The sequence below is a fragment of the Neomonachus schauinslandi genome, chromosome 2, assembly GCF_002201575.2.
Source record: "Neomonachus schauinslandi chromosome 2, ASM220157v2, whole genome shotgun sequence".
Taxonomy (NCBI): Eukaryota; Metazoa; Chordata; class Mammalia; order Carnivora; family Phocidae; genus Neomonachus; species Neomonachus schauinslandi.
The window spans coordinates 80,919,532-80,932,621 of record NC_058404.1 but is presented as its reverse complement, the minus strand read 5'-3'; the positions used below and the strand labels follow the sequence as shown (position 1 = coordinate 80,932,621).

At 44.9% G+C, this 13,090-nt stretch overlaps 1 protein-coding gene across 1 annotated transcript; it reads right to left on the bottom strand.

The window, feature by feature from the left end:
• Nucleotides 1-10,776: 10,776 nt before the first annotated feature.
• LOC110571195 (zinc finger protein 513-like) lies at nt 10,777-11,967 on the bottom strand. The gene has a single exon (XM_021679313.2). The coding sequence runs from the start codon at nt 11,920-11,922 to the stop codon at nt 11,140-11,142; it is 783 nt and encodes a 260-aa protein (XP_021534988.1). The 5' UTR covers nt 11,923-11,967; the 3' UTR covers nt 10,777-11,139.
• Between the last annotated feature and the right edge of the window lie 1,123 nt (nt 11,968-13,090).

The following is a 13,090-nucleotide window of genomic DNA, read 5'->3' as shown; positions in this document are numbered from 1 at the left end:
GACACACACCCTCTGCTTCTCAAAGTGAGGTCTGCGAGGCTCTGCCAGATGGTCTCCTTCAGAATAAATGCTTTCAATATGATAATGTTTATATTTGTGTTTCTGGCATGAATTAATAATTTTCTCATGATATTTAATGAAAAACAGATTATTTCATTTCTATCTCATAAAATCCAGTACCTTTCTTTCCATTATGTCTGATGAGGGTGATTTTTTTCCTGTTGGGGGGATGACAGCAAGCAGGGTTAGAATAATTGAGCTGTAGCTCTTTTTCCCCAGCTGAAGAAGTGGTGTACAGCCTAGAAGGATTTGAGATCCATTGCTCTCCACAAAGGTCGGGTTTGCAAAGCCTTAGAAAGGGACAGTTAGTCAGGGCTCCAACATAAACAACCTCTCTTAAGCTTCAAGATTTACCCCCTGGGTCTAATATTCTGGAATTTGGTGACTAAGTCTGTGCTCTCTGGCCACATCCATCATTTTTTTTTTTTTTTTTTTTAGAGACCTATCATATTCCCTTGTAAGCCTTCATCTTTCCACACTGAAATCCTTATTTTATTATTCTAGCCCCAGTAGAGGGGGGCTGGGGACTGACTTTCCATCTCTTAACCATCTTTTTTGCATTTTTCTAGATTCTCCTATTTAGAAGAAGTGCTACTAAATTTTTTTCCGTGCAGCCCATTTCCTGCTGATGTCTTTGGCTAACAGAAATTGGTCCAGGCAGACTCAGCATGGTGTGAAGACAGACTTCATGCACTTCAAAGGATGTTATATCAAAAGTGATATGGAAAATTGGTGTGGAGTGTGGCTGGGGATTGTAATGTCAGCAGCTTACGCTTCTCCTCTTTGAAGGCATGTGAAGTAGGGAAAGGGGAAAGGGTAGATTTCCTTGAGAGAGAAGGGAAGATGGGGCATCTTTTGGCAGGGGCCAGGCATCCATGATTTTTTTTCTCACTACCGAACTTAATACAAGAGCAGTCTTCTCTCCTTGTCACCAGATCCTCACTGTCAATTCATTCTTTTACGTATAGGAGTTCGGTTTCCATCCCCACCCTATCACTGAAACCGCATCCTCAAAGATCATCAAATTGGTAAAAGCTAAAATCCAACTTCACCCTACTCATCCCTCTGTCCGATGTCATATAAAAGTCTCTCTATCCTTGGCTTCTCTGAAATACTGCCTTTGTCTATGCCTTCTGTGCTGATTTCTTCTAAGTCTCCTGAGTTGCTTCCTCCTGCTTCTCCACTAAGGTGGCATCTCCCAGCATCCTGCCTTTGGCGCCTCTGCCATTGTTTTGTTGGTGCCATCGCCACCCCGATGTCATCGCCCTGTCCGCTGGCCCCACCTCTCATCTTTGCATCCACACATCTGATCATGAACTTTCTTCTGAGCTCTGGAATAAATTGTTTACAGTCTTTCCTATGAAAAATGTCCCATTCACACAGGAAGCTATTGCAAGACACCTGGCAAGGATGCTCAGGACCTGCACCAGGATGTTAAGTGTGGAAAGACTGGATTGATTCGTGAAATACTTGGCAGATAAACACAACTCTGATGGATTGGCCAAAGAAAGGGAGGAAGAGAAAGGAGGAGGAGAGAGAAAAGGGGGCAAAGTTGAGCCCAGGTGTTATAGTTTGGGTCATTTGGAGGACGGTGTGCCCTTATTGAGCTAAGGAGTACATGGCTGAGGGGCAGGGGCAGGTCTGAGGGAGAGGATGATGGCTTCCCTTTAGGACATTCTGAACCTATCACATCTCTCTGCCTTTTTTGTCAATCAAATCTTCCTTTGGTAGGGCTGCTAGAATTATCTTCCTACAACAAAGGTCAGATCATTGCCATTCTCCTCCTCAAATTTTTTTCTTAGCGCTTATTAACCACAGAGTAGTTTAGACATTTAGCCTCCTTAACAAGGGGTTTGAAGCCCTATGCAAGCTGGCTTTGTTTGGTTTCATTATAATCTTCTAGCACAACAGAACCCACCATGCAATTTCTCACCTTCTTGCCTTTTCTCAAGCTGTTCTCTCAATCTGGAATGCCTCCCCACTTCTTCTGCCTAGAAAATTCCACTCATCATTTAGATTGCAGTTTGCATGGGATTACATCCCTCATAAAGCCTCCTCTCACCCTGGATGGAATTAGTAACTCTTTATTCAGTTTTTCCACAGCAATGTATGTGTATTTTTCCTGTTATTAGAATGCATTTGCTCAAATGCTCATTTCTTCTGTTGGTTGATAAACTCTTCCAAGCTGGGAAACATATCTTCTATGTCTCTCTTCCATACCGGCTGCTTACACATGACTTCCCACATATTTGTTGCTCATTAAGTAATGAATACGAAGCGGAGAAATTGGTCAAGGTTAGAATGAAGGGGATTTTGGTTGGGCAGGAGGAGTGATCGATCGGTAGGATAGACTTGGACTTGCTTTAGAATATGGCCAACTGGGATGGACACTCTGTGTGTGAAGAATAGTTGCGGGGGATAATAATGAGGGAGGCAATGGATTCTGGGTAATGTGAGGGGCTCATATTTAAAGACAGGATCTTGTGACACAAAGTCATGCATGTATACAATTTAGCCCTACTCACAGGCAGACAAGCGAAATTGTAAAGTCCTTCATCAGCAGGAAATTATTATTCTGCCCATTTAAAAAGATACATGGTCTCTTTGTGTAACCAAGACTCCCACATATTTAGCTCTTGGCAGCTGCTAGGTCTATTGTCTGATGCCATAAAGAGATGGGACCTTGACTGATAGTATGGTGATGACCCATTGCTGTGCCCATTTATTTAATTGTAGAAAAGATGGGCAGGGGGATATTCTGATTAATGGGATTTCTTTGACCCTTAATTATTCTTTTCATATGTTACTCTTTCATCAACCTGTATTTATTTTCAGCAGCACAAAGGAAAAATGAAAAAAAAATTATCTTTTAATAATGTGAATCCCAGAATAATAAAATTCATGGCCTTCCTTCTGGATGCTCTCACACAAATACGTATCTATTATGTTTATATCTATATTATGTATGCACTGTATGCATTCTTTATATATATTTTCTATGTATCTGTGTAACTATCCATTGGTCCATGCTTAGCCCAGTCCTCATTAGCAAAAGGACTGACTGCTGGTTGTGGGTTAGAGATAGAAAGAAACAGAGATCACCCATATCCTGACTATTTTTACTTTCAATCAACTGTTCTCCATGAGGACAGATACTTCCCTGTTGAGCGCCAGATGCCTGGGAGATATACGTACAAAAGATATACGTACGAAAACAACGCCAGGCAAACCAAATGTAATCATTTTATTTCTCTCTGAGGTCTGGCTGCCGACCCCTTTGTTGGACCCTCATTCATGGTAAGTTGGTACCTTTGAGAGATACCAGGTACCTCAGAAGGCTGAGGAATGACTCCTCTCTTCTGGCCTCATTTGGGCTCTCATGTGGCTTCCCCAGGTCAAGGAGGCTCTCTGAGGTGGGAGGCAGCCAATGTCCCTGTCAAGTGACTTCCCCCTGATGGAGTCCTAGAAGAGCTCAATTCCATCACAGAAATCAAAAAGCGAACCCCAGAGGGCAGACTCTATCATATAGAGCCTTCACTTGCTTCTCATGTGCGACCCCTTCCATTCCGTAGCATCATGACCCAGCCCTGTCCTTGGCTCTGCCCAACTCCAACCACGGGGAAGGAGAAGAGCTTTGAGCTAACTCAGTAGGTTGGATATGTAGCCAATATTAGTTTAGAGGCCAAAGTGATGGCAATATTCTTGCCAAATATGATGATTTCATTGCATATCTATTGTTCCCCATCTCACAAACTCACCTTCTTAAGCCAGCCTCTGCTACAGTAACCAGCTATGGTCAGGTGTAATTGACAGCCCCTGACCTTAGCTTCACCATGCGCCTCTCGAGTTCTGAACCATTGGCTTCTTTGTCACCTTTGTGGCTGCCTTTGGGAACCTACTCGGCCATTCTAAATCATGGCCAAACCTGGAAGTGCAAGGCAGTTAACACTCTGGGGCTACTCTAGCCCCTTCTTTCTTCCACCCCTTGGGCTGTCAATTCTGAGATACATTTACACAGCTTCTCATGAGAGTTTCGGGAGGGATTGCATCCCCCTGGTTCACAGCAATGACCAGCTGGCCAACACATCTGGGGTTGGCTTTACCTTCTTACTTGCTTCGCTCTTTCTGGTACCCCATTTTGTTTCTGGAATTGCTTTCCAAAATAAATCTCAAGGTTCTGCTTTTTAGGGGGATCTAGAAAATAGATTGGTGGGGGGAGCCTACAAATGCGATCAAACCCATTGCATGGAGAATGTTGTAACAGACATTCTATTTGAAGTGGGACATAAGAGGACAGGGGCTTGTTGGTCCTTTATAATACACACTGAAAAGTCTGTGGACCACTAATTAGGAATTTCATTTAAAATTAAAATAAGAGCACACTGAAACCAAGTGATGGCATTCCCTGTCTAGAAATCTTTTAAGATCTGAAACCCATTGATCATTCTGGGGTGGTTTGGGTGGAGCCCTACGTTCAAGCCAGAGGACGGCTAGATAAATTTCCCTGGTCCTAGACCAGTGTTTTCTCTTGGCTTTAATTGTCTGCTGATGGGGGTAGATCAGTTATTTCCCTGTGTCTCTGTAAACACGTGGAGCCTTTCCATCCAATGGAAGTCCCTGGGAGCTTTCATAATGTGTTTAGAGTTTTGATCTGAGAGTTTCTTGGATTTTTGTTGTTGTTGGTTTTGTTTTGTTTTGTTTTTAGAGAGAGAGAGAGAATCTCAAGCAGGCTTCATGCCTAGCACGGAGCCTGATGTGGGGCTCCATCTCACAACCCTAAGATCATGACCTGAACCAAAATCAAGAGTCAGACACTCAACCGACGGGAGCCACTCAGGCACCCCAGGGGCTGAGAGTCTTCTTAAACAAGAGGCAGAATAAGCATATTTAGTATATTCTTCCATTGCATTAAATCTAAAATATGTTTTTACTTGTCACAAGCAACTGTTCGCTGTTCTACAGAAAATAGTTGAACCGTGGTGGCAGAGAGCTCAGCAGTCACAGTCTTGCTAAGTCACCTGGAGGAGGCTGGAAACAGCCAGTGGGCAGAAGGAGGGGGCGAAGTTAGAGGAATGCAGGGCTAGTCCTTTCCATCCCCATCTGGTTACCTCTAACTCATCTAACCAAATTAAGTACCCACAGTTTGGTAAAATATGTTGAAGCCACCCTCCAGATGACCGCAGGTGATCCAAGCATGACGATTTTGTGTTTAATCAGAAAAGAAACATTTTAGACCTCCCAAACTCTGAAGTGGGCAGAAAAATATTTTTAGCCATTTTTTTACCCCCATTGAGTCTGTTGTTGTTTGAAAACGTTGAGATGTCATTTTTGCTATGACTACCTTGCAAGGATTCTGCTTTGTGACCACTTCTGTTTCTGAAGGCTGACTTTTGCTTGCTTAGAAAGAGTGACAGAATCATCGTTTATTATATGTTATCTGCTGGGGCGGGGGGAAGGGGTCTTATAGATCATTTAGTTCAACCTATAGCTTCTGAATCAGGCCTCAAACTCAGGTGATCTGATTCCATGGCAATGGCCTTCAGGGCTGGAAAAGACGATCTGTAATCCAGATAGTCTCACTAACTAGGGTAGAAAGTCACCTGTTAGGGAGTGGCACAGGGGAAAATAAGTTTGAAATGTGAATTGAGGTGGACTCTGGTCTGGGTCAATAATTCTATTGAAAACTAAGAACTAATTAACGAATACTTACCTGAACTCTTATCAAAACAGAATTCCAAAGGGAATTCTTGGAAATTGACTTTTTTCCCCCCTTTGCAGCTCTGACCAATGTGAGCAACATTTGCATGTCCTGTTTTATAGACCCAGCTATCAAGAAAGAATTATGAATAGGAGATCTGCTACCTCATAAAGAAGAGGTCTTGATTGATAACTTGAGGCCATTCAGACCCCAGACCGGGGAAGAATGTGTCCCCTCAGTGTCCACAGTCACCACACTTTATTTACCCCAGGGACTGCTTTATGGATACCTGCTTTGTTAGTTAATGGTAGTTATTTGCACAATAGACCTCATTTTGTGTAGGACTTTTCTGTTTTGAGGCAGTGGTATAAGTAAGAATGTTGGCTGGGGTCTCTGGAATATTTGTGGTTGATGGCTCTTTAGAATGGAGTCCAAATCCCCAAGGGCATTCTTTTATCCTGTGATTTTGCTTACTGGTTCTAAGGCACCCTTGGGAAGGTTCCAGTCTTCTGCAAGCACGATGTAGTCAGCCAGCTGCTATCCCCTTTCTTCCCTCTCTCCCCTTTTGTATGCCTAGAACTCCTCGTGGGTCTCCTTCGTCCCTGAAGACTGACAGCCGGGGCGGGCTGGGGAGGGGGTGGGGGGCTTTGAGTTCTGTTTCAGCGACTAACGACATGTGCCTTCTTCAAATCATTCACAAGCCCCACATCACCTCCGGCAGGCAGGGGTTCTAATATGGTGCTTCTGTGGGTAAGGAGGTACCTGTGCTCATCAAACCCTGAAATTTCTCCCCACGCTCCTGTCTGTGACTAGCCCTGGGGCTCTGTTAAATCGTCAGGGAGTTTTTGGTGGCCAAGGAAAGGAGGCCTTGAGTCTTAACTTCAAGTGTATTTATTTAACATGACAGTGGGAAAAGTATGTCTGATTTCAGATTAAATTCAGGAAGGGGCCACATGACTGGCTTGGAGCCGCCCCCATGCACCTGCAGCAATCTAGGTAAGCAGAAGGGTTAGCGGCCGTGGTCCGTTCCATCATGGATGGCTCCCATCCCAGTCGTTCCTCAGTCACTGGAAGCCCATTAAGGGGAGACCATTATGAAACTGATGACTTTTCTTTGTATTTCTGGCTTTTCTCAATCACAGGGCCCATGTGAGGTAGGTGTGGGATCTAAGAAAAAAAAAATATGGATACAAAATGAAAAGCCACTCTGGCCTATAGTGCTAGCAAAAGGCAAGGAAGTCTGACTTAACATTTTCAGTATAAATATCAGCCGCCCCCAAACAAAACTGGTATTGAATCAAGTGCGAGAACTCGATTCAATCACCTAAAAATAGCTACTGGATGAAAAAGTGAAGGGGAAAATAGTGTCTGATTAGTGACTGGTCATTTTCAAAGTGCCTCCTCCTATATCATCTCATTTTATGAAAAGTAAATTTGATCTTTTTCAGTGTTAGAGTGAATCAGTTCATAATTTCTTACAGGGAGCAAAGGATATTATATTTATAAGCATGCAAGCTGTGAACTAGATAGAACATTCTCTTTTGCTGCTTTATATTTTTTATCAACCATCGCAGATTCATAGGGAAAATATCTAAGGAACGGAACTTTAAAATGGATTTAAAAAAATTATTGTTTGAACTTAAGTGTGCTCGTCATCTTTTGTTTTGGCCTCAGTTTCTTCCTCTGGTACCTTCCTTTGAATGGCAAATCATTACTTGCATTTGGATAGATTATTATTTAGCTTACAAAATAGACCATTTCCCCCCTCATTAAAATCTCATAGTTGCCAAACTTCATTAGGATAAATGGAATTATTCATCTCTTTCCCCCCTGCCCTTTGGCTATGGGGTCAGTAAAATGATGTTAAGCAGGAGAGGGTAAGGCTGGTGAACACTTTAAAATGCCACTAAGTAATTTCAGGAAGGAGCCGGTCTGCAACTGTACTGAATGATGGATATGCTCTCAGCCTTAATGGCTATTAATGACTTACATAATGACAGTTTGTATTAGAACCATGGCTGTTCAAAACTTGCATTTTGCAATAGCTATAACTAGTCATGGACATTTCCTAAACTTATTTAAAATACACTGAGAAGTTAAAATGGGAACAAAGCAAGACAAATAAAACCCTGAGACTAACAAGTAGTCAAGGATGGCAACCAAGGGGGGGGCGGCGGGTGAAGAAAGAAAAAAAAAGAAACAAAGAGTATAGCCAACCTTTTTTTTGTTTTAATTAGAGTATATTATACTTCCAAACTGGATACACTAGAAATTGGCAATGCAACATAAGATGCAAAGAAATATACCAGTTACTGTCAAAATGACCCTGTACAGCCTTGTAATGCAAAAAGCTTTATACAATACAAATTTTCAGTAATGTACACAAACCTTGACAGTATGATCATCTGAACATAATATGAGGAGTTAAAAAAAGGATAGAAGCAAGAAAGTGCTGAGAACTCTAACTGCAGTACTATATGGACAAATAAGCTAGCTTTCATTGAAGAATGCATAGTGAAAACAGAATTGAAGTTAGTTGGCAGGTGAATTTCTCAAAGACGTTAGTGTTTTACACGGAAAGGATATCTATGGAATAATCCTTCCCTGAGTATCGAACTGCAAACCAAATTTGGGGGTATATATTATCTCGGTGGAGTCTCAAAAATGCTGTAGATTTTTCTTTATTAATAACAATAATAATAATATAAAAAGTCAAACAAACTCCAAACACACCTTTTCTCACTCAGAAAACTTTTTATAATTTACCAGAAAGATTGATGACTCTTTCCAAAGTGCTAAAAAAGTTGCCCAATTACATTAAGCATAACCAAGTCATTCAAATACAAGTTCAGTGGCAAGCAGTGAAATGCATGGCATTTGAGCAGTAAACATCTCCTTCCAACACCCTTCTCGATCTTGCAAGTTTCAACCGAGGACCTCATATTGCACACGTGGCATGCTGTAAAACCTGCAGTCCTAACTGTCAGGGCCACCCTGTCAGGTTTTTAACCTGCTGGTGCTTCCGTGCGATTCACCTGTTCTGCCAGCCTCCGTGGGATCACCGGGGCCCTCTTCTGTCATCACTGAACTTGTAATTTTGAAAGCACATTATTAGCCAAGTGGCACATTCTCCATTATATGGGGATAAAGACAGGACTTTTTAAAAAAAACCAACCCACCCATGTGCCCAGTATTCTTGGAGTGTATTGTCCATAACTGTCTATAGTGTCTTTTATCGAGACATTGACGTGGCGAGGTTGAACGACGCTTCTAACATAGCCAAGAACAAATGTCTCTGCTGGAGGATGACCGAGGGTTCGGGGGGCTTCCTGCCCTAGCTGGCTCAGCCTCCCTGCCCCTGGGGACATCTCCTTAGTGTAAACAGGTTTGCCAGGGCTGGAGGACTGGCAAAGGGAGGTGTAGCACACGTGCTAGGTCTGGGGGAAGAAGGGTGGGTATGGGGGTGGGGGAGTCCATGGTGTGCACCGACGGTACAGTCTTCTGGCTTCCTGTGAGAACTGTACCAAGTTCGAGGGGGCTTTCAGTGAAGCAAACTGACTAGAGGAAGAAAATCAGGGATGCTTTTATTTTCCCCTGGTGAAACAGATGAAAAGAAAAATCCCCACTCTAGGATAACACATGATGGAAAACAGCAATGCAGTAAGAAAGCATTCCTCTTGTACACCAGTTCTTCAATAGATAAATAATATATAGACTTTTATATTCCAAACGTTCCATTATTATACAAAGCACATTTCTTCCTGCCCTTTCAGCTTGTTTTCATACTGGAAATTCTGTTGTCTTACAAATACAAGCAATTAAGATACTCGGCCAAAGATTTCTTTTCCTTTTCTTTTTTAAATCACCCATTACTTTTTTAAGATTCGCAAAGGGCTATGCAACCAATCCACATCTGCTTCTTGCTGCAATAAAGTGCTGCACATAAGTTGCCATTTTAATGACCACAAAATAAAAGCCATAAATAAGTAAAAAGTTAGCCTCCTAGCAGGTTATATCTACCAGGCGTTAACAAAATGGAATACAGAATTATTAATAACATGGAGAATACCACTATAGCCAGACGATCTGCAAACACAAGGGAAACTTCTCAGGGGCATGAACTGAACCGTAGGACTAAACAGCACCTTTTTGTTGGGTCGTTATATGTCAAAGAGGTTGTGACAAAATTTTCAAACATACAGTCTACTCATTCCATAGAAAAGGTACATTTTCTTCCTTTTATTTTACTTTTTTTTTTTTTTTTGCAGATGAGAAACAAAAACTAGTGCAAGACCAAAGCACTGTGCAAAACTGCCATTTCTTTTTTTTTTTTTTTTTTTTTAGTCTGAGCATTTATACCCAGAATTTATCCAAACCCCTTTAATCTCCTTGGCTGGATTTATCAACCATAAAATTTTTCACTCATACAATTTCTTTTCCTGCAAATGAATGGTAACCACTGAATTAATACATCATATATATGTGTGTGTATATGTATACACACACATATATATAATCTGCCCTTAAAAAAATGATGCACTGTGTGCACCATACACATTGTATACGTATGGACACACACACAAAACACACTTAAGTTTTATATTGGCTGCAGTGCTGTGAGAGATTTCTTCCAGAGTGGACTCTCGGTTCTCGCATCTTCATAACCAAGAAGATCTGAGCAGAACGAGAAAATCTGACCACCTGGCCGGAAATCTCAAGCAGCACCGTGGGTGTCTACCAGTCCTTCATCGACTTAAGCACCAGGCCCTACCACTCTGTAGCCATAAGAGAGAGAGGGAAAGGTGATGAAGGAGCTCGGGGAGAGACTGTCGGGGATGAACAACCCGGGAGGGAAAAGAATGTTCATCGCTGTTAAAGAAGCCAGCACGAAGAAATGTGCAACAGAAATGGCGTGGCACACGGCTTTCTCTTCCAGAATCCACAGCACCCACACGGCCCATTCATCCAACAGAAAACAAAATGCGCCCGTCTATAAGCGTACAAGTGCTGATTGCTGTTAAGGACACTCTCTTCAGGGTTTAACAAGACAAAATTCCTTTCAGATAAAAGTACGGAGAAGGCTGAGAGTGGGAGTGGGTGGTGGGGAGGCATGCCTCTGAAGGTAGAAGTATGCAGTAGGTCACCTCTCTGAAGATTGGATAAAGCAGCTTTCAGGTCAATGCAATAGGTATACACACAGAGCCAATTCTCTATTCCTTACTAAAGATATACAGTACACGTGGTTCAGACCCCGGGGGTCTGTAGGTTTTGCAGCAATGTACACCTGCTGGGGTTGTGTTTAAGTTTTGTGGGGTTTTGTTTGTTTCTGTTTTTGTTTTTTGTCTTTGTCTCTTTGTTTTTGGTACAGAACACGGCTGCCCTCAGACAGTCTCTGCTCGTTCTCTTAGTCCGAGATAGGCGAGGAAGGAGTGTTTGGGTGACGGGATGCTGGGAGGCGCAGTCTGAGGTCGGGGAGGGCGGAATGTGAGATCCAAGTGGTTCTTGGGGTACAACATTGTCAAGGGAATGAGATGGGCAAAATCCGAGTTCCGGTACTTGTCAAAGCGCAAAGGGGAGCCGTTGAGGGCCAGAGCCTTGAGTGCCAGGTTGGGCTCGGAGCTGCTGCCGTGCGCGGCCGACAGGGCCACGGTCTGCAGAGCCTGGGAGGCGGACATGACTGACAGGGGCGACAGGAGATTCCGGGGGCTCCCGACGACGAGGAGCGGGGCCCCGGGGCCGGCTGGCTCCTTGGGGGTCGCTGGGCCCAGGCCCTTCCTGTCCTCCTCGGGACAGTCCCCACTCTGGTGCTTCTTGACGTGGCGGCTGAAGACGAAAGGGTGTGTGGTCTTGAACAGGCACTCTTCGCAGCTGAAGGTCTGGCGGGGCGCGTGCTTCAGCTTCTTGTGCAGGTTGAGATTGTCCTTGCGCTTGCAGCTGTAGCTGCACTGGTCACAGTGGAAGGGCCTCTCGCCGGTGTGGACGCGCACGTGCTCGATGAGCTTGTTGGCGGTCTTGGACAGGTAGCCGCACTGGTCGCACTTGTAGTGGTTGCCGAGGCGATGCTCCCGGGTGTGCGTCTCCAGCTCCAGCTGGTTGGCCTTCACCGTCTGGCAGATCCGGCACTTGTACTCCATCTTGTAGTGGGTCTTGAGGTGGCACTCCATGGCAGCGGGGCGGTTGGTGGAATAAATGCAGAACGGGCACCTGCCGGGGGGTGGGGGGGGAAGCAATGACAGGGAGGGTCAGCCGGACAGGCTCGGCGGCGGCCCCGCTTCTACCCTCCTCACCAGCCTCCCCTCGCTCCGCGCCCCCCTCCCCCCACTCTGGAAGGCCTGGCCTGCCCCTGCCCAGCCCAGCCCTGCCCTGCCGCCTCTCCGGGGGGTTAAGATGACCCTCTGGGCTCTCTCTGCCGAGGGGGAGCTCCGGCAAGGTACGCTCAGCCTACTGGGGGTCTTCTGGCTGGATTAGTGAGCACCAGCCCACAGGAAGGGGAGCACAGAAAGGGCGAGGAAGACATAAGCGGTTGCTCCCCTCCGCCCTCCCCACCCGTCCCCCTTGGAGCCCTCCCCGCTCCCCGCCAGACACAGCAGAGGTCTAAACCTCCTGACCTCCCCTCTAGATGGGAGCCACACAAAGAATCGACTTTTCATGCACCACACCAAGCACACGCAGAAAGGCTAAGAGTTTTGAAGAACAGCTTATAGGGGGAGAGCTACCTCCAGCAAACAGAAAGTTGTAGGGGTCAGAATCGTGCTTATTAAAGGGTGGTTAGGATGAGAAGGCCTGTGTGTGTGTGTCTCTCTGCGTGAGTGTGTGTGTGTGTGTGTGTGTATACATAGATCTGTACTCATAAATCCTGTCTCCTACAGCCCTGGTTCTCCATCAGGGCAGGCAGATGAGGACCAGCACGGGGCTCGGGAGAGGGAGGCCCACCCACCAGCCCATCACGAATGAGGGATAAGGAGGGAGGGAGGCAACTGCTATCTGGAGTTCGAAGACATTAGGAAAACATTATTCCATCATAGAAATAATTGTAATCCAACTGGATCATAAATTCTCAGTGTCTCGGTGGGCAGGACTGTATCTTATATTTCTTCTGCGTTCTCTGCAGTGCTTGGTAGGCACTGATTCATTACTGGATTGGTCTCTACACAGAATTTTGGCAGATTCTGGTCCCAGCTCCGTCACCTTTATCGGACCATAGCTGGATATGCCCCGGGACAAAGCCTGGGCCTCTCCGTGGCTCGGCTTCTCCATCCTAGGCAGGGAGGCTATGCCACCCCCCAGCCTCCTGGCTGTCCAGAGGGGCTAGGAGGAGCAGTGAGGGCATGT